The sequence below is a fragment of the Malania oleifera genome, chromosome 2, assembly GCF_029873635.1.
Source record: "Malania oleifera isolate guangnan ecotype guangnan chromosome 2, ASM2987363v1, whole genome shotgun sequence".
Taxonomy (NCBI): domain Eukaryota; kingdom Viridiplantae; phylum Streptophyta; class Magnoliopsida; order Santalales; family Ximeniaceae; genus Malania; species Malania oleifera.
Window position 1 is genome coordinate 37,776,257 of NC_080418.1, and position 21,580 is coordinate 37,797,836.

Genomic DNA, 21,580 nt, shown 5'->3' on the forward strand with positions numbered 1-21,580 from the left:
TACTTCAACAGCAATTATGGGTAATTAGGAAGTTGAGATAGTTTCTTCCCATAGCAGTGACATACCAACATTGAACACATTCTGATTTATTTAACCCATGGTGCATTTATTTGTGATTTATTTTTTTAATTTTTTTTTTAAAACTATAGCAATGCTGAAATTAGCCTGGATTTTGATTTGCAGTCAAAGTGGGGAGTGGTTATGGTTGAAAACAGTTTCTCATTGGAAGTATTGAAGTACATGTGGAACTCTTGTCCAGAGAGGAGCATCTCAAGTCTCCCAGAATAAGACTGCTATAACATCTTCTCGAATGTAGCAGCAGAGCATCAATTCCGTCTGTTGCTCCAACTTATCTGCTTGCCCTTATTCTCTACCAATAATTTTGTATTATCATTTAGAAGGATATTGTCTCAGCATAATTTTAGAGAGAATTGTCTTGAAAAAAAAAAAACAAAACAAAAAACGAAAGTAAAAATGGGGCGTGGGGGTGGGATGGGGTAGGACCTATCATTTATATAATTTGAAGTGTGGCCCTATCTTTTGTCCTTCCTGTGAAAATTACGTATCATGGCAAGTCTCTTCTTTTGGGGGAAGGAATCAGCCTAAACTTCACCTAGTTTTTCCAGACAATTGCTATCAACCACAGGTAGTTGCGTATACACAAACTATCTCCAACACCTCTACTACATTTATTCTATAAAGATTTATTCAAAGAACATCACAATGCTGTCCCATCTCAAGGGCAAACATGTTCCACTTGCCCTGTAAACTTTCTAGCTACAAAACCAGTGTAAATTTGGGAACGTTCTACCTCCCTCTTTCCACCAGCTAAAACCATTCTAAGTTTGAGCAATTGATGGGAACAGAAAGCCCATTGGCTTCAACAATCACTAATGCGGCAATCACGTAGGAGCCAAGTATTAATAAATACAGCTTGCCAGTAAAATCATATTGTGCTAAGCACTTGAATCAACATCTGCTCTTCACCACTGCAAGTTACTCCGAACTGAATGCTCTTGATTAAACCATCACCTGAAAATGAAGTAGGCAGTCATTAGGTTACTATGACCGGTAAAAAGTTTGACTTCTCTCCCTCACAAGCCGGTGACAAGGAGCTGTGAACCCCTTGGCTGGTTGGAATTTGTATGTTGAAAGGACCTTCATTAAGCTGTTTCTGTGTCTTAACACTTACGGCTATGTGCTCAATTTCAATAATTTAGTCAGGTCACGTGGCAACAACTTCATTGTTGTGCTTAGGCTCCCCTTCAATAATGCTCCTACCAATTATTATCATCATTATTCTGGAGAAGGATTTTTATTTTTATTTTTTGAAGGGTTGCTATCAATACTTAATACACATGAAATAGACTCATACCTTCAATTGAGTTGTTCCCTACAATTACAATATTCTCCTTGTCCTAAGATACGAGTACATAAGATAAAAAGCCACAACAGCGCCAAATATAATCCCAGCTGTCGTAAGCCAAAATGCAAACTGCATGAAGCCAAGCAAAAATGGTAACATCAACATAGCCATTTGACAACCAAATGCACGCACCAATGAGAATAGGAAGCAAGTAGATTACTAGGAATGTAAGTACTTAGTAACTGACATACCACATGTTCTTCAAGATAGGACCTCAAATTCATGCCAAATATACCTGTAATTTAGAATTTAAAATGTCTTGAGATGGGTTATGCAAGATACTAGTTAGTAGTCTCAACTTCCTTGTTAGTTATGAAGGTGGTACCACCTTGTGGGAAAACCTAGAGTGCCATCTACTATAGTTGCAGTGTTTATTCCAACTTCCATCTCGGGGAAGCACTTTACAGTGAATCACTTCAACAACAATATGAAATGACTTCCATCATCTGTCATCGAAATGTATAGGCAAGCGCCTAAGAGGTGTATGCAGTGTTTTTTGCTTGGCCCGCAAGAATTACAAGAATACTTTATTGTACAGATAGAAAGAGGCTATTAGAGAAAATTGCAGCCAACCGCCAAATGGCAGACCGGATGTTGCCAGATCTATTTTAAGATTCCATGGAATGCCACGCTTTCAACTTTCCATAATAATTCATGTTTATGTCTCCCAATTCTTCGAAATCAATAAGTAACTAATAGCCAGCAAGTAGTGGGAACTCAAGATTGATTTAGTCTATGATAAAGTACCTGCAACCAGAGCACCAACTGCAACACAAAATGTTCCAACCTGGAGAAGCAATTCTACTCTGCTCACCTCAAGCCTTCTTGAACTGAAGAGGAAAAATTGAGCATATAAAGATTATGGTTGAAGATTAGCCACTGAACATTAGAGAAAGTTGTTAAAGATAAAATTGAACTCCCAACATCTCAGAGGATATCCTATAATCTAGGTACACTGGGCACGGATAATTTTCTAATTTAGTTTAGTATATTCTGGTCATTGAATGGACAACAGAAATGGAAGGGAACCATGGCTTGATTGATAATGCCTCATTAAAACTAATTCTGATGATTGTTTATGCAAATTTGATTTGGTCCATTAGCCTCGGAAAATTATGTTTGGTCTTGGGCTGTGGCCACTACCTTGTACCAAATTCAGTGATTAGCCCACCTTGTGCCTACTCATGTTCACCCCTAGCCAAGGGAATCATGCATTCAGGTGCCAGTTCTGCAGTCCTTTTGAAATGAAGTAAATTGTTTCCCATAACGACTTTGGAAGGAGGCTTCCCAAACTCTTATCTTCATTCTAAACAAAGAAACTAAGCTTCTTCAGTTCTACCTGAAGGTTCCACAGGGTTGTTGATGTTATAAGAAAGAACAAGAAGGTAAAATGTGTTGCAACCTGGCAACTATTTTGATGATTTGATAATTCAGTGTGTAATATAGCATAAAATTTCATGTTAATTAATTACAAAATCATTTGTAATAAACACAAGAACCAAAAATTGATGGCATCATAAATAAGAAGTAAAATTGACGTGACTGTAAGACTAAGGAAATTAGGGAACTTGATTTCTGGTTGGGGTTTTTTAAGGATATTGGCCAATAGACCAAACTGGGGCTAGGAAATTTGGGATTTAAATCTGGTTTGGAGCCAACTTGGTAGAGATAATAATGCATATAAATATTAGCCCTGCTATAGGTCATAGGTATCACTCTTAGGAAGAAGAAAGCCTCAGACTTTCTAAGGTTTGCACTTCACAGCAATCAATTTGAAGCAATGTTTATGATAATTCTTCATTCAAAACTGCAGAAAAGATCAAAATACAAAGCTTACAGTGGACTCTTGTTCGCTTAACCTTAACAATAACTGATCTCAGGTGTTGAAATAAACTAATCTAGACCATACAAAACTACGTAGCAGATAAAACAAAAGAAAACCCCAGAAGTAACACAAAGCAAAGACCCAAAATACCCCTAGAACTGGACGCAAGGTAAAATAAATATAACCCAATAATAACCTTGGGAACAGCACTGCTACAGTGCACGTGAATGGCACTTGATCTGCTGTACTGTGAATAGTATTACTAAAGTGCAGCAAACAGTACTTGAAAATATTTAATTCAACTCTCAGGTCAATCCTCCTTCACTGTTATCCCGCCAAATCAATGGGAGTGGTTGGCAAACTTATCTTTTGTTTTGTTTTGCTGACTGCATGTAAAATATATAAATATATATATATAAACACACACACACACACACATATATATAAATAAAAGGAACCTTGCTCAAACCTTAGATTGACTGCAATGGAATCTTCCATTTCTTTCGCGGAATCAAGAAGCCTTTCTGCCTGACCATGACAAGATTCACATCTGCAAACATCAAAAAGCATTGAAGTCAGTCTTGGTTATTAAAAAATAATTTCACTAATGAATTCACAATTTCGATGTCCATAGGGCAAGAAAATTTTGAATGCAACAATTAGATGTAACTTTCTTAGAAGCTCCAACTAGTTTTGGAGTTGAACCATAATCAGCAATACAAAACTTAAATATGAATCTCCTAACAAAAAGTCATGAAAGTTATCCGTAAACAGATTTTTTGATGTGCATATGGATTCATATATCAAAAAGAACAACCTAGAAAATGCTATCTAGCCCAGCAAGTTTCTTGAAAGTGGTTTCCACAATTTTTTCTAACCCAAGCTTAAAGATCTCCTAATGCACTAACAAACAGCTAAATTGAAAACACTTTTGTTTTTTGGTTGATAGGTAACTGGATAGGCGCCACCTTGAGGTTTGAACCCTGCACAAATGTAAGATTCAATGAGCCCTTACCACTAAGTGATCCCTTCTCCTCTAAACTGAAAACATATTTTGAGTGGCAGATGATATTTTCTTCCTAATTAAAGTATAAAAAGTCTCACAGAATTAAACCTATTTGATTGTATTTCATTAAGCTTCATGTTTTTTTACTGTCATTAGCTGAAACAATGTACAAACTTCAAGTCAACAAAGACCTAACAAGTTGATCTTGACCAGAATATCCAGATTATTCCTACAAGATAAAATCACAACTAAAGTTCTTGAGATGTGAATGTTTCTTGGCCTTGCATCTAGATGTTGGGAGCAAGTTAAGTGTCAAACTTGCCTATTTTTCAGAGATATCCATCATTTCAAATTGTTCAGCTGGAGTATAGAGATCCATTACCAAGTCTGACCAAACGTATACTCCGGGAGCAGAGTATGATATATTAGAATCAAAGAGGAGCAAAAGAAAGGGAAAAGAAACGGCTTTCATTGAATAAATTAGGGTTCTACAAGAGATAACTATGGCTTATATAGCCTACAAGAATAAAAGGGAAAAAGACTATTCTACCCTGATATAATGCAAATAATTATTATTATCAACATCCCCCCTTAAACTCACGATGTGGTAGCAAGAAGCATTGAGAGTTTGCCAACCAAAAAACGAAAGTGCTGGACGGTGTAAGACTTCGTAAAGAAGTCAACAACCTGCATGGAGGAGGGAACAAAGGGCAAAGTAATAGTCCCTTGCTGAAGGTGGTGTCTAGTGACATGACAATCAATTTCAATGTGTTTGGTCCGTTCATGAAACACCGAATTCCATGCAATCTGGATAGCACTCCTATTGTCACAATACAGAGGAGTAGGAGCAGAAAATATAACACCCATATCAGCCAACAACCAACATAACCACACAATCTCAATCGTGGTAGACGCCATCGCACGATATTCAACCTCAGTGGAAGAGCGCGAAACAACTGCTTGCTTCTTGCTTTTAAGGGAGTCACCTAAAAATATGCAAAAGCCAGTAGTGGATTTTCGATCAATATGATCAGTAGCCCAATCCGCATCAGAGTAGGCACAAAGCTTCAACGACGAGGTCAAAGAGAATAAAAGACTCTGATAGAGAGTCCCTCGAAGATATCACAAGATGCGCAAAACAGCTGACCAATGCACAGATGTAGGTGAAGCAACAAACTAACTCACGATTTGGATAGGATAAGCACAACCTGGGCGAGTAATAGTCAGATAGACCAAACTACAAGCAATAGTACGATACAAGGTGGGATCAGGTAGGGGAATGCCATCAGTGGGAGTGTAGTGGGCATTAACCTTAAGAGGAGTATTAACAGTCTGACTATCAATGAGACGAGCGCAGTCAAGAATATCTACAATATACTTCGATTAGGAGAGCAAGTAACCTTTGGGGTAGTAGGCTACTTCAATTCCCAAGAAGTACCGGGGTGGTCCCAAATCCTTCATGTCAAACTCTTGAGCCAACATCTTTTTCAAGTCTACAATACCATCAACATCATCACCCGTAATAATCATATCATCAACATACAAAGAAAGAATGATACAGCCAGCAGAAGTATGTTTAAAAAATAAAGCTGAATCATGAGCACTAGAAGAGAAGCCAAAAGAAGTGACAGCCATCGAAAACTTCTCAAACCAAGCTCGAGGGGCTTGTTTGAGACCATATAAAGCCTTCTTGAGTTTGCAAACCTCACCTGGGTTATGAGAGACACCAGACGGAGGTACCATATAAACTTCCTCCTTCAGATCCCCATTCAAGAAGGCATTTTTAATGTCCAACTGAGAAATAGCCCACCAACGAATAGAAGCTACAACAATAAGAGCACGAACAGTTGTCATCTTTGCAATCGGGGCAAAAGTCTCTTCATAATCCATACCATACTCTTGGGTAAAACCCTTAGCAACCAAACGAGCTTTGTATCACTCAATAGAACCATATGACTTCATTTTGATCTTGTAAACCCAACAAGAACCAATCGATTTCTTACCAGGAGAGAGCGACACCAAGTCCCAAGTATGAGTTTTATGCAACACAGAAAGTTCCTCAGCCATAGCCCGCCAAAGAGGATCACAAGCAGCCTCCTTATACGAGGTAGGCTCACAAAATGGGTGAATAGATGCTAAAAAGGAAGTGAAAGAACCAAAATAACAAGAATAAGCAAAATTTGGTAACTGAGTGGACTTACGAGTATGCTTGGGATAGCGAGACTGATGAGAATCCATAAGCACATGAGATTCTTGGGGGACTGCAAGAGGGAAATCATTATCACCACCATTTGCATCATCATCACCACCACCATCGCCACCATTTTCATCATCAGAGAAAGGGTCAATACAAATAAGGTCTTACTGTGCCATATGAGGAGAGCTAGTAGGAATGGTAAAGAAAGGAATGTGTTCAAGGAAGACAACATGACAAGAGACATATAGTTTTTGAGCAATAGGATCAAAACACCTATAACCCTTTTGTCCCTCTCCATAACCAAGGAAGACACACATGGCAGAACGTGGCAATAATTTAGCACGCTTAACAATGGCATGAAGCACAAAACATAGGCAACCAAAGACTTTTAGAGAGGAGTAATCAAGGGGGGGGGGGGGGGCATATAATTTTTCCCAAGGGGAGAGACCAGAGTTGTGAGATGTGGGGATTCTATTAATCAAGTGTACCGCGGTAAGAACCGCTTCCCCCCAGAATTCACTAGGAATCTTAGCAGATAAGAGAAGAGAACGAGCTATTTCAATAATATGGCAATGTTTTCTTTTGGCAACACCATTTTGTTGAGGAGTATCAGTACAAGAAGATTGATGAACAGTACCATCAGAGATGAGCAACTCAGAAAATGCCTTAGAAGTATACTCCCAACCCAAATCGAAACGAAAACACTTAACGATAGCAAAGTGTTGAGTACGAACAAATGATCGGAAGGCAGTATAGATATGAATGAAATTAGATTGACGTTTTATTAAATAGACCCAACAATACTGAGTATAATCATCAATAAAAGAAACATAGTATCTAGACCCCCCTTTTGTGTCAACAGGGGTAGGACCCCACACATCAGAGTGAATTAAATCAAAAGGTGCAATAGACTTAGACATGTTGTGAGTAAAAGGTAATGCAGAAAACTTTGCCAATTTGCAACTACGACAATCAGAAATATCATGTATCTGTAAGTCACCCAAAACACCACTAGATACCAAAAATTTTAAACGAGAGGCCGACACAACCAAGTCTAGAATGCCACAAATATAAAAACAGACGATAAGGAATCCAAGCGGAATGAGGAGAGGTCTACTCTCGATGCTACCACATGATCCAGAACACCCAGCTCATCCAAAACATATATGCCACCCTCTCTACGGCCTATCCCAATCAGCTTCTTGGATTGAGGATCCTGCACATAACAAGAAGTAGAGGAAAAATTAACAGAATAACCAACATCACACAATCGACCAACAGAGACAAGACTCATGGTTAGGATACGAATGCAATAAACATCTGAAAGTGAGAGATTATGAGTAAGAATGGAACCAACACCCTTTAAAGCCATAGGAGTGCCATCAGCAGTTAGCACAAAATTTGAAGAACATGATGGATGTATAAATGCAAATGAAAAGAAATTAGGGGACATATGATGAGATGCACTAGAATATAAAACCCACAAAGAAAAGGATATACCTAAGGGAATAGACGATGACAAACTTACTACAGATGGAGTGCATATGGCATATGGTTGTGAAGCAAGAAACTACTGGAACTGTTCTGCAAGGGCACTCCTATGAGGATCAAATGAGGAATCATTCCCTGAATTATCCAATGAAGGAGCAACAGCTGCTGGGGCATTGGGCCCACCTAAACATTGAGATGGCTTTCCTCCATTTCGCCACTACTGTTAAGTTTGAGTCTTATTCAACAATTTTGGACACTAAGCCTTCCAATGTCCCTTCTCCTTACAGAAGTTGCACTCATTGTTTGGGCAAGGCAAAGATCAATTCTGACTAAAGGAAGGTGGTTTGGGAGGAACAACCAAAACAAATGCAGATGGGGGATATGTTCCTTTCCAGTCTGAGATTTGAGACGAGTCTCCTCTGCCAACAACTCACCGACCACTGAATCAATTGAAGCCAGTGGAATGCGATGTAAAATCGATCCGCGAATGCCCTCGAAATCATCATGGAGAGCCATTAGGAATTGGACCAATCGTTGCTCTTCTTTACGAGCAATATATAGAGCAAACTTCTGTAATTCCATAGATTCTGTGAGAGCCAATTGATCCCAAAGATCAGTTATAGCCGAATAAAAATCCTAAACACTTCTATCTTTTTATGCAAGTGCTCAAATATCCATCTCCAATCGATACTCAATAGCAAAGTTAGACTAAACATACAATCTTGCTAAATGGTCCCAAACCTCCTTAGCAGTTTCATATTTCGCCAATTGAATCCCATATGACTATCAACAGAATTATTGATCCAAGTAATAACTTTAGAGTTATGAGTACCCTATGCATCCAATAAGTCCTCATATTTATCAACCCCTTCCACAGATTTACGAGCCAGACCCGAGACATTAACTCCACATCTTCTTACCCTTCAAGAAATTTTTCATCACATAACTCCAATAAGAATAATTTTTGCCATCCAACTGCACACTAATAGATTGTAGAGAATCATCCTGTTCACTAGCCATGACGAACAACAACAAATGTACCCAAGATTGTATATAACCAACTACAATTTGTTAGAATTAAAAATTCACAAGGTAACTACAATATCCTCAACCACAATGGCATCAAATAAGAACACTAACCCCAAATATTTAACGCGCAAAACATCAATTTCTCAAAATTTCAAGCATCCGATTGTGGGTTCACATCAAAACGATGAAGCTATGTCTAATGCAACAAAGCTGGCAAAAAAAAAAAAAAAAACCACGGTGATCAAGTGCACAAAAATTCTCTCCTAACACCAATCAATCAATACAAACTATATCACTCCCCCAAATCAAAAAATAATCAAAAACAATCAGAAGACACAAGCCAAAGCTTCAACCTCCACTCGCCTTCTTTGTAAGGAGAGTAGACGACATCAACCCAAAACCACCAGCCGACGACGACATCAACCCAGAACCACCAGCAGGCGCCGAAGAGAGCACCTGCAACTTCAGGCCCGACGATCGCCTAGAGATCCCCCAAACAAAAAAATCCACAAATTTGGAACTGCCAAAAACTCGCCTTCGACGCCGTCGTTCCAAGCAGAGAAGTTGGTCGTCGTTCCAAACAAGTGCACCAAAGACAGCACCTACTACTCATATTGTTTTGTTGTCGTTCCAAACGGAAAACCCCCATATCGTCGACGGTGGCACAATGATGACAACGACCCAACGACTTCTAGCCATGATGACCAACGACGACCTAACTCAGTGGCGGTGACTCAATGAATCCCGCAGCAGCCCAACGAGTTTAACCTGCTCCCCCAACGAGTTTAACTTGCTCTGATACCATGTTAGAATCAAAGAGGAGCAAAAGATTGGCGGAAAAAAAAAGGCTTTCATTGAATAAATTAGGGTTCTACAAGAGATAAATATGGCTTATATAGCTTACAAGAATAAAAGGGAAAAAGACTATTCGACCCTGAGATAATGCAAATAATTATACCCTAATATAATGCAAATAATTATTATTAACAAGTTGATGAGTAATGCATCTATATTTTTGCAGGACCATTCACCATCTCCACCAGATGAACCATATAAATATATTTTGGTAGATAATTTTCTTACAAAAAAGTATTAATTTTTTTATTTGGATGCAAGAAGTAATTTGTTAATGTTATGATGAGCCAGCCCCATGTGAAGGCTCTCATTTTTTTCTCCATGCTTAGTTAACATTTTACACCCATGATAATAAATAGAAGTTTTCCCCTTGTTCAAGGAGATGAGAAAAAAGGCAAAGAGAAGGACCTAAAAGGGAGTTAATTTGCCCCTTGATTTGAGGGGGAGTTAATTTGCCTCCTTGATTTGAGGAGAGAATTTGAGCGGGCGTATTTATGGGTTTTTTTTTTGGGGTCTTTCTTGAGTGCAGCATTTTTCATGCTTTTGTATTTGCACTCTTTTAATAGAGAATCTCTTGCCATCTTCGCCACCGAACGTAAGCTATAAACTGAACCAAGTAAATCTTGGACCTCTTAGATTTTGCATTCTATTCCATTATTTATTTATTTTTTAGTAATCATACTTCTGGACTAATAAGTAGTATTAGAGTGATTTCATTTTTATTATATAGATCCAATGCTTCAACATCGTACGACAAAACAAAAGATGCATTTGTGAGTTTTACAAAGCCCTTTATTCTGAAAACGAAAATTGGACTTGTGGATGGAATTAATTTTAAATTGCTTAGCCCCTTCTATATGTAGTAGCTAAAGAGACCCTTTGAAGAAGCTGAAATCCTCCAAGCTATCAGAGTTGCAATGGTGACAAAAGCATCCGGCTCTGATGGTCTCTCTTAATCCTTTTTCAGCCTAATTGGGACACTCTCAAACAGGACCTTATTGACACTTTTAAGGACTTCTTTAGTTAGGTAAATTTGTGCGCAACATTAATGCCACATTCCTTACTTGATTCCGAATAAATTTGGGGCTTTTAACATTAAGGACTTTTGTCCAATTAGCCTGGTGGGGAGTATGTATAAGATTCTTGCTAAAGCCCTTGCTCAAAGGATCAAAATAGCCATTCCGAAAGTTATCGGACATCACCAACATGCCTTTGTAGCAAGAAGACGGATCGTGGATGCATCCCTCATTGCTAATGAGGTGGTGGATAGTGGATACCTATCAAAGAGGAAGGAGAGTGTTGTGGTGTGTAAACTTGATATGGAGAAGGCTTTTGATAATGTCAACTAGAAATTTCTTTATTTTCTTCTTAGATTCAATAAGCAATGGTGTAGCGGGATTTGGATCGCCCATCGCATAAGTACTCCAAGCTTCTTAGTGCTCGTAGATGGGTGTGCAACTCTGACTTCTTTGGCTCCTCCATAGGTTTGAGACAAGGGGATCCTTCATATCCCTCTTTATTATGGAGGTGCTGAGCCTCATCTTGGAAAAAGCCATTGGCAGAAGACTCCTTAAAAGGCCTTAGAGTTGGCAACAATGGAAGATCTTTGGAGGTCTCTTAACTTTTATTTGCAGATGACACCATTTTCTATAAGGGCGACCCTCTATGCATTCTAAACCTTTATTGCATTTTAGTAGCATTCGAGGCCATTTCAGATTTGAAAGTCAATATCGAAAAAAGTGAAATCATTCTAATCAATGTCAATTGAGGAAGATCTCTCGTTTGGGTCTTATGGGGTCCAAATTAGGATCCTTCCCTATCAACTACCTCAGGTTACCTCTTGGATCCAAATGTAAAGATAAAAGAGTTTGGGACCCCATCATTAAGAAGTTTGAGAAAAAGCTACTAGGATGGAAAAGGACCTTCTTAACAAAAGGAGGGAGACTCGCCCTCATTAAAAGCACCTTGACAAACCTTCCAGCTTATTTCATGTCTCGCCTTCCACTCCCAATTTCTGTTGTCAAAATACTAGAAGGGATTCAAAGGAGGTTCTTTTGGGGGAACTTGGGGGCTTCAAATTTCACCTAGTCAAATGGGGCCTGGTGAAACAGCAAATTAGTTTAGGAGGCTTGGGTTCAAAGCTACTTCGCATCTTCAATAAAGCCCTTCTTGGAAAATGGTTTTGGAGACTCATGATTGAGAAGGATCACCTTTGGTAGAAAATCGTAACAATGAAATATGGGCATAAGCACAATGGGTGGACCTCCTAAGCTCGTAGAGAACCATATGGCACAGTGCTGTGGGAATACATTAGGAAAGGTTGGAATGATTTTTTCTCCTTTTATAGATTTCTGGTGGGGGATGGAGACAACATCTATTTTTGGCATGATGGGTGAATTTATCCAAAGGCTCTCAGTGTCTAATTTCCAGCCATCTACAACATAGCTTGTGATAGAGACACTTGCATTAATCAGCACTTTCTAGAATACATAGAAATGTGGAAGATTGGGAACTTCATAAGCTCACTGATTTCAATAGTCATCTACTAGATTACCACTTTACCTAAAAGCTTAAACTGTTAGGTTGTGGATCAACAATGTATATCAAGTTTTAACACTCCCCTGCACGTGTAGCCCGACAACACGTGGAGAGATAAACACATGATAAATAGTACCCATAATAAGGAATGCAATATTTTTTTTAAATTGCGGGCAACAAGATTAGAACCCAGGACCTCTTGGTAACCCAGCTCTGATACCATGTAAGCGGAAGCCTTGAAATACATTGAATTAATTTTTTCATATGTACATCCCAATCTTATATAGTCCAATCACCCATTCTAAACAAGGAAACAGTCCCCTTACCGAATAATATCAAATCCCCCACATTTACCCACTTTCCTAATTTGTTTATTATTTACAATGATACTTGGGATTTTAACACTCCCCCTCAAGTTGGATCATAAATATTAATCATCTCCAACTTGCTAATGAGATCATCAAAGTTCTGTCGTCCCAACCCTTTAGTGAAGATATCTTCAGTTTGTTCCTTAGTAGGTACATAAGTCATATAGATAATTCCTTCTTCAATTTTCTCTTTGATAAAGTGTCTATCCACTTCCACATGCTTAGTCCTATCATGTTGAACTGGATTGAGAGAGATGCTGATAGGAGCCTTATTGTCACAATAGAGTTTGATAGGAAATTTCACCGGGACCTATAACTCTTCCAAGAGTTTTCGTAACCACAATCCTTCACATATCTCTTGAGCAACTGCCCTAAATTCAACTTCAGCACTACTACGAGCCACTACATTCTGTTTCTTGCTTCGCCAAGTTACCAGATTTCACTAGATGAATGTGCAATAACTTGTGGTGGACCTTCTATCTTCCACTGATCTTGCCCAATCTGCATCTATAAAGATCTCTACTTCCTTGCTTTTACATTTCTTAAAGAAGAGTCCTCTTCCCGGGGATCCCTTGAGATATTGAAGGATCTTGTACACGGCATCTAAGTGGGATTCTTTTGGTGAATGCATGTGTTGGCTTACTACACTGACTGCAAATGCAATATCTAGTCTAGTATGTGATAAGTAGATTAGTTAGGTAGATTAGCTTGCCAACCAATTTCTGATACCTTTCTTTTTCAATTGGTATTCCACAGTCTTTAACCCTCTTTACTGCTTCAATCAGGGTTTCGCTGGGTTTGCATCCAAGCATGCCAGTTTCAATTAGGAGATCAGTAACATACTTTCGCTAAGAAACACTAATTCCCTTTCTCGTTCTCGCAACTTCCATGCCCTAAAAATACCACATTTGTCTCAAGTCTTTAACTTCAAATTCAGCAGCCAGAACTTTCTTCAATCTCTCCATCTTTACTGTATCATCACCAGTAAAGATTATATCATCAACATATACTATTAGAATTGTTCTCTTACCTCTTTTAGACTATTGGAAGAACAGGGTGTGATTTGATTGCCCTTGTCGATAACCTTGATTCTTCATTACTTTTGCAAATCTGTCGAACCATACTCTAGGAGATTGTTTGAGTCCATACAAGGACTTCTTGAGTTTACACACTCTGTTTTCTTCACGTTTCCCACTGAATCCTGGTGGTATAGTCATGTATACTTCTTCTTCTAACTTGCCATTTAAAAATGCATTCTTAATATCAAGCTATTGTAGTGGCCAATCTGGGTTGGCTGCCAAGGACAAGAGGACCCGAACTGTATTTAAGTTTGCCACTGGTGAAAATGTCTCTGTATAGTCAATGCCATAAGTCTGTGTAAATCCTTTTGCAACAAGTCGAGCTTTATATCTTTCAACTGTCCCATCAAATTTATATTTCACTGTGAAGACCCATTTACAACCCACTGGCTTCTTCCCTTTCGGCAAATTTATCAACTCCCAAGTTCCATATTTTTCTAGGGCTCGCATTTCCTCCACGACTGCCTCTCTCCATTTAGGTATTTCTAGAGCTTCCTGAATGTTCTTTGGAATTCTCATCCTATCAAGGTTAGAGACAAAAGCATGATATCCTGTAGACAAGCTTTTATAAGACATGTATTTAGACTAGGGGTATTGAGTACATGACCTAGTTTGTTTTTTGATTGCAATAGGTAAATTGATATCATCAGGTACAGGATTATCAGAAGAAAGCTCAATTACCAGATCAGGATTAGGCGTGGACTCATGGTTATTCGAAGCCATCACTGGCTCCAACTCTCTTGATGCCTCAAGTATGAGATTCTCCCTACTCTTTGTGTTTGGCTTTCTTGAGTAAACAAGTATGTCTGCGTTGTTTTGCTTTCCTGTATCTCCCCCTAAGGTTAAGTGTTCTATTGTGTTTGGCAGGTCTGGAAGTGATGCAATGGAAGGATCGATAGATGGATCAGGAAATGAAGCAATGGGAGGCTCAATAGGTGGTACGGGTTCAGATGACGCGGAGTCAGTAGTAAAGAAGTCAAAGAACCAATCTTCACTCCATTTCCCCCCCTAAAGAGAGGGCTTTGGGAAATAAGGAATGGTTTCTAAGAAAGTAACATCAAGACTAACAAACAACCTTTTTGAGACAGGATCATAGCATTTGTAGCCTTTCTGAGTAGGGTAATAACCAAGGAAGACACATTTAATGGCACGGGGATCCAATTTATCCCGATGGTGTGCATGAACAAGAACAAAAGTAGTACAACCAAAGATTTTCAACGGGAGACTGGAGGGGAGTCGAGAGGTAGGAAAGTGTTCCTGGAATTTTTGAAGAGGGGTGGCAAAGGAAAGTACTCGACTCGACATTTGATTAATGAGATGTGTAACTGTTAAGATGACATCTCCCCAAAAATAGTTTTTCATGTTGGTAGTGAACATTAATGTCCGGGGCTACTTCAAGTATATGACTATTTTTTCGTTCAGCAACCCCATTTTGTTGAGGGGTATCCACACAAGAAATCTGATGTACAATCTCATTTTCTTGAAGATAAGTTCCCAGAATAGTATTAAAATATTCCATACCATTATCAGTACGTAAAATTTGAATATGAGTCTAGAACTGTGTATGAATCATGGAATGAAAACTGATGAAAATGGAGCGGACTTCAGTTTTGTCTTTCAGCAAGTAAACCTAGCAAAGACGAGTATAGTCATCAATAAAAGTAACGAACCATTTTGTACTGGTGCGATTGAGGGAACGTGAGGGACCCCACAAATCACTGTGAATCATAGTAAATGGGCAAGATGGTTTGTATATGGATGATGGGAAAGAAGTACAGCGGTGTTTTGCAAGCTCACACCCTCCACATTGAAACTTAGAAGACATTTTATTTGAACAAATAGAAGGAAACAAACGCTTTAAATATTGGAAATTGGGATGACCCCATCCTTGAATGTCATAACAAAAGTTCACTATCTCTAGAAATAGATGCATAATCACAAATTGCAGTATTACATAGTTCACTCAAGCTTGTCTCCTCAAAGTAGTAGAGTCCCCCATTTGCCTTAGCAGTGCCAATCGTCTTCCCCGATGACAGGTCCTGAAAAACACAATGAGATGAAACAAATTTAGCAGAACAATTTGAGTCTTTTGTTAACTGGCTGATGGATAACAAGTTGCAAGATAACTTGGAAACATGTAGGACAAATTTTAAAGTTACAGAGTCAGATATGCGAATACTTCCTTTACCGGCAACTGGTGAGAGGGAGCCATCTGCAATTTTTACTATCAAATTCCCAACATATGGTGAGTAGGATGAAAACAATTGATAAGAACCAGTCATATGATTAGATGCACCAGAGCCAATTATCCATGGAGATTTGTAACAGGATGTAGTATTTAAGGTTGACAAATAATTACCTCGGTAAACCAGGGAACTAGAGGAAGACTGACCCGATGTTTGAATCGACGAAATCATTTTATACAGATGATCTAACTACTCAGGACTGTTTCTCAACCTTAGCTAACAATGGCCAGCAGCACCAGCAAAGGGGCAACCTCATTTGGAAAATCCGACAGGGATTCCGAGGTTACGCCCGCTGGGGGTTTGAAAGGGCTAGACAATGCAACCTTTCCACTCTCAGTGGAGAAATTGAATGGGAAAAACTTTCGAGAATGGGCTCAATCCATAAAGTTGGTGATTGAAGGAAAAGGGAAAGTAGGTTACCTTACTGGAGAAAGGAGGAAACCCGACCCTACTGATGTCGTCACCTTGCAAACATGGAGATCCGAAAACTCCATGGTCACTGCTTGGCTCGTTAACTCGATGAAGCCAGCGATTGGTCAAATATACTTGTTCTTACCCACGGCGAAGGATGTCTGGGACGCCGTTCGCGAAACCTACTCCGATGTTGAGAGCTATTCACAAATCTTTGACATCAAATCTCAATTGTGGTAGATGAGGCAAGGTGATAGGGAAGTCACGGAATATTTCATGGAGATGACCCATCTCTGGCAGGAGCTCGACCTGAGCATCGACGAGGAGTGGGAGTGCTCTGGAGACAGCACACAATACCGAAGGAGGCTCGAAAACGAAAGGGTCTTCGAGTTTCTTGCCAGCCTCAACCGAGATCTGGACGACGTGAGGGGACGCATCCTTGGTCGGCGACCTCTTCCTTTAACCCGAGAGGTCTTTGCAAAAGTTAGGAGGGAGGAGAGTAGGAGGTGTGTGATGCTGAGGCCCAAGGTGACCGGGTCGGGCTGGACCTATCCATATCCGTCCCAAATTCAAATGGGAACACTAATGAGCCTGATGTCTCAGTCCTTGTATCAAAAGGCCCAGGGGGATCTAGTCAACGACCACAAAAAGGTAAATTATGGTGTGAACATTGCCGCAAAACAGGCCATTCGAAAGATACCTGCTGGTAGATTCATGGAAAATCGGCAGATTGGAAGCCAAGACAATACCCAAAAATCGTGGGTACCAGGTGAGCACTGACGGGTCAACTGAAAAATTACAAGGAGAAAAAACCAATAATACCTCCCCAAGTAGTGCATTCAGTCCTGAGACGTTAGATCAGCTATATAAAATGATTTCGTCAATTCAAATATCGGGTCAGTCTTCCTCTGGTTCCCTGGCTCACTGAGGTAATTATTTGTCAGCCTTAAATACTACATCCTGTTACAAATCTCCATGGATAATTGACTCGGGTGCATCTAATCATATGACTGGTTCTTATCAATTGTTTTCATCCTACTCACCATATGTTGGGAATTTGATAGTAAAAATTGCAGATGACTCCCTCTCACCAGTTGCCAGTAAAGGAAGTATTCACATATCTAACTCTGTAAATTTAAAATCTGTCCTACATGTTCCCAAGTTATCTTGCAACCTGTTATCCATCAACCAATTAACAAAAGACTCAAATTGTTCTGCTAAATTTGTTTCATCTCATTGTGTTTTTCAGGACCTATCATCGGGGAAGACGATTGGCACTGCTAAGGCATATAAGGGACTCTACTACTCTGAGGAGGCAAGCTTGAGAACTATGTAATACTGCAATTTGTGATTCTGCATCTATTTCTAGAGATAGTGAACTTTTGTTATGGCATTCAAGGATGGGTCATCCCAATTTCCAATATTTAAAGCATTTGTTTCCTTCTATTTGTTCAAATAAAATGTCTTCTGAGTTTCAATGTGAAGTGTGTGAGCTTGCAAAACACCGCCGTACTTCTTTCCCATCATCCATATACAAACCATCTTGCCCATTTACTATGATTCTTAGTGATTTGTGGGGTCCCTCACGTTCCTTCAATCGCACCAATACAAAATGGTTTGTTACTTTTATTGATGACCATACTCGTCTTTGTTGGGTTTACTTGCTGAAAGACAAAACTGAAGTCCGCTCCATTTTCATCAGTTTTCATTCCATGATTCATACACAGTTCCATACTCATATTCAAATTTTACGTACTGATAATGGCACGAAATATTTTAATACTATTATGGGAACTTATCTTCAAGAAAATGAGATTGTTCGTCAGAGTTCTTGTGTAGATACCCCTCAACAAAATGGGGTTGTTGAACGAAAAAATAGACATATACTTGAAGTAGCCCGGGCATTAATGTTCACTACCAACATGAAAAACTATTTTTGGGGAGATGTCATCTTAACAGCTACACATCTCATTAATCGAATGCCGAGTCGAGTACTTTCCTTTGCCACCCCTCTTTAGAAATTCCAAGAACACTTTCCTACCTCTTGACTCCCCTCCAGTCTCCTGCTGAAAATCTTTGGTTGTACTACTTTTGTTCATGTTCATGCACACCACTGGGATAAATTGGATCCCCATGCCGTTAAATGTGTCTTCCTTGGTTATTCCCCTACTCAAAAAGGCTACAAATGCTATGATCCTGTCTCAAAAAGGCTGTTTGTTAGTCTTGATGTTACTTTCTTTGAAACAACTCCTTATTTCCCAAAGCCCTCTCTTCAAGGGGCGAAGTGGAGTGTAGATCGGTTCTGACTTCTTTACTACTAAATCCGCATCATCTGAACTCGTACCACCTATTGAGCATCCCATTGCTTCATTCCCTGATCCATTTATCGAGCCTTCCATTGCATCACTTCCTGACCTGCCAAACACAATAGAACACTTAACCTCAGGGGGAGATTCAGGAAAGCAAAACAACGCAGACATACTTGTTTACTCAAGAAAGCCGAACACAAAGAACAGAGAGAATCTCATACTTGAGGCACGAAGAGCGTTGGAACCAGTGATGGCTCCAAATAACCATGAATCCATGCCCTATCATGATCTGGTAATTGAGCTTTCTTCTGATAATCTTGTACCTGATGATATCAATTTACCTATTGCAATCAAAAAACAAACCAGGTCATGTACTCAATACCCCTGGTCTAAATACATGTCTTATAAAAGCTTGTCTACGGGATATCATGCTTTTGTCTCTAACCTTGACAGGATGAGAATTCCAAAGAACATTTAGGAAGCTCTAGAAATACCTAAATGGAGAAAGGCAATCATGAAGGAAATGCGGACCTTAGAAAAAAATGGAACTTGGGAGTTGATAAATTTGCCGAGAGGGAAGAAGCCAGTGGGTTGTAAATGGGTCTTCACAGTGAAATATAAATCTGATGGGACAATTGAAAGATATAAAACTAGACTTGTTGCAAAAAGATTTACACAGACTTATGACATTGACTATACGGAGACATTTGCACCAGTGGCAAACTTAAATACAGTTCGGGTCCTCTTGTCCTTAGCAGCCAACCTAGATTGGCCACTACAATAGCTTGATATTAAGAATGCATTTTCAAATGGCGAGTTAGAAGAAGAAGTATACATGACTATACCACTAGGATTCAGTGGGAAGGGTGAAGAAAACAAAGTGTGTAAACTCAAGAAGTCCTTGTATGGACTCAAACAATCTCCTGGAGCATGGTTCGACAGATTTGCAAAAGTAATAAAGAATCAAGGTTATCGATAAGGGCAATCAAATCACACCCTGTTCTTCCAACTGTCTGAAAGAGGTAAGAGAACAATTCTAATAGTATATGTTGATGATATGATCCTTACTGGTGATGATACAGTAGAGATGGAGAGATTGAAGAAAGTTTTGGCTGCTGAATTTGAAGTTAAAGACTTGGGACAAATGCGATATTTTTTGGGCATGGAAGTTACGAGAATGAGAAACGGAATTAGTGTTTTTCAGCGAAAGTATGTTACTGATCTCCTAATTGAAACTGGCATGCTTCGATGCAAACCCAACGAAACCCCAATTGAAGCAATAAATAGGGTTGAAGACTGTGGAATACCATTTGAAAAGGAAAAGTATCAGAGATTGGTTGGCAAGCTGATCTACCTATCACATACTAGACCAAATATGGCATTTGCAATCAGTGTAGTAAGTCAACACATGCATTCACCAAAAGAAACCCACTTAGATGTCGTGTACAAGATCCTTTGATATCTCAAGGGATCCCCGGGCTTCAAGAAATGTGAAAGCAAGGAAGTAGAGATCTTTACAGATGCAAATTGGGCAAGATCAGTGGAAGATAGAAGGTCCACCACAAGTTATTGCACATTCATCTAGGGAAATCTGGTAACTTGGCGAAGCAAGAAACAAAATGTAGTGGTTCGTAGTAGTGCTGAAGCTAAATTCAGGGCAGTTGCTGAAGGGATATGTGAAGGACTGTGGTTACAGAAACTCTTGGAAGAATTACAGGTCCCGGTGAAATTTCCTATCAAACTCTATTGTAACAATAAGGCAGCTATCAGCATCTCTCTCAATCCAGTTCAACATGATAGGACTAAGCAAGTGGAAGTGGACAGACACTTTATCAAAGTGAAAATTGAAGAAGGAATTATCTGTATGACTTATGTACCTACCAAGAAACAAACTGCAGATTTCTTCACTAAAGGGTTGGGATGACGTAACTTTGATGATCTCATTAGCAAGTTGGAGATGATTAATATTTATGATCCAACTTAGGGGGAGTGTAAAAATCCCAAATATCATTGTAAATAATAAACAAATCAGGAAAGTGGGTAAATGTGGGCGATTTGATATTATTCGGTAAGGGGACTATTTCCTTGTTTAGAATAGGTGATCATATTATATAAGATTGGGATGTACATATGAAAAAATTAATTCAATGTAATTCAAGGCTTCTGCTTACATCATCTTTAGAAGATCCAGCCTTAAAACCTTCATGTTTGGTCCTTAGACAATAAGCGGGTCTTCACTCTCAGATCATTTTAAAAGAAACGTTTTATTTGGGAATCAATCAACATTCACTCCCCTTGGTCTCAATTATGGAAGACAGCTACCTCAAATAAGGCCGATTTTTTTACTTGGGAAGCAGCTCGTGATAAGATCTTGACCCTAGACAACTTGCAGAGAAGGGGCTTCTCCATTGCCAATAGATGCCCCTTTGCATGGCTGAGGCTGAATCAGTAGACCATACCCTTCTCCATTGCCCCTGGACTAGAAATCTTTGGAATGTGGCTTTGACTCTTATCAGACAAAGGTGGGTTACTACTAGATTTGTGGAAGGAGAGTTCTTGGAGAGGTACTTGAGCAACAAAGGAAAAGTGAAGGCTTTGTCTCTCATTCCTTTTGCAATTTTTTGGCTGCATAGAAGAGAGGAACAGAAGGGTTTTCAAAAATTCAATCTCGAAGCTTCAGTTCAGCAAAGAGCAGTGGTTTGTTGCAGTTACTAGTTGGCATAGTGGGCTTGTAGCAAATAAGTTTAATGTAATTTTTTTATTTTGGTGACACCCTACAAGGTGCTTGCCTTTTTAATAT

At 39.2% G+C, this 21,580-nt stretch overlaps 1 protein-coding gene across 1 annotated transcript in view; it reads right to left on the minus strand.

Annotated features, from left to right (window-relative positions):
* Positions 1–666: 666 nt before the first annotated feature.
* The window catches only part of LOC131148492 (magnesium transporter MRS2-11, chloroplastic), a 41,251-nt gene continuing 20,337 nt past the window's right edge, over positions 667–21,580 (minus strand). Inside the window, exons 10-14 of the mRNA XM_058098203.1 lie at positions 3,721–3,801; positions 2,174–2,256; positions 1,618–1,661; positions 1,376–1,495; positions 667–1,032 (exon numbers count right to left, since the gene is read on the minus strand). Coding sequence (XP_057954186.1) covers positions 1,400–1,495; positions 1,618–1,661; positions 2,174–2,256; positions 3,721–3,801 — 304 coding nt within the window. The 3' untranslated portion in view covers positions 667–1,032; positions 1,376–1,399. The remainder of the gene's footprint in view (positions 1,033–1,375; positions 1,496–1,617; positions 1,662–2,173; positions 2,257–3,720; positions 3,802–21,580) is intronic.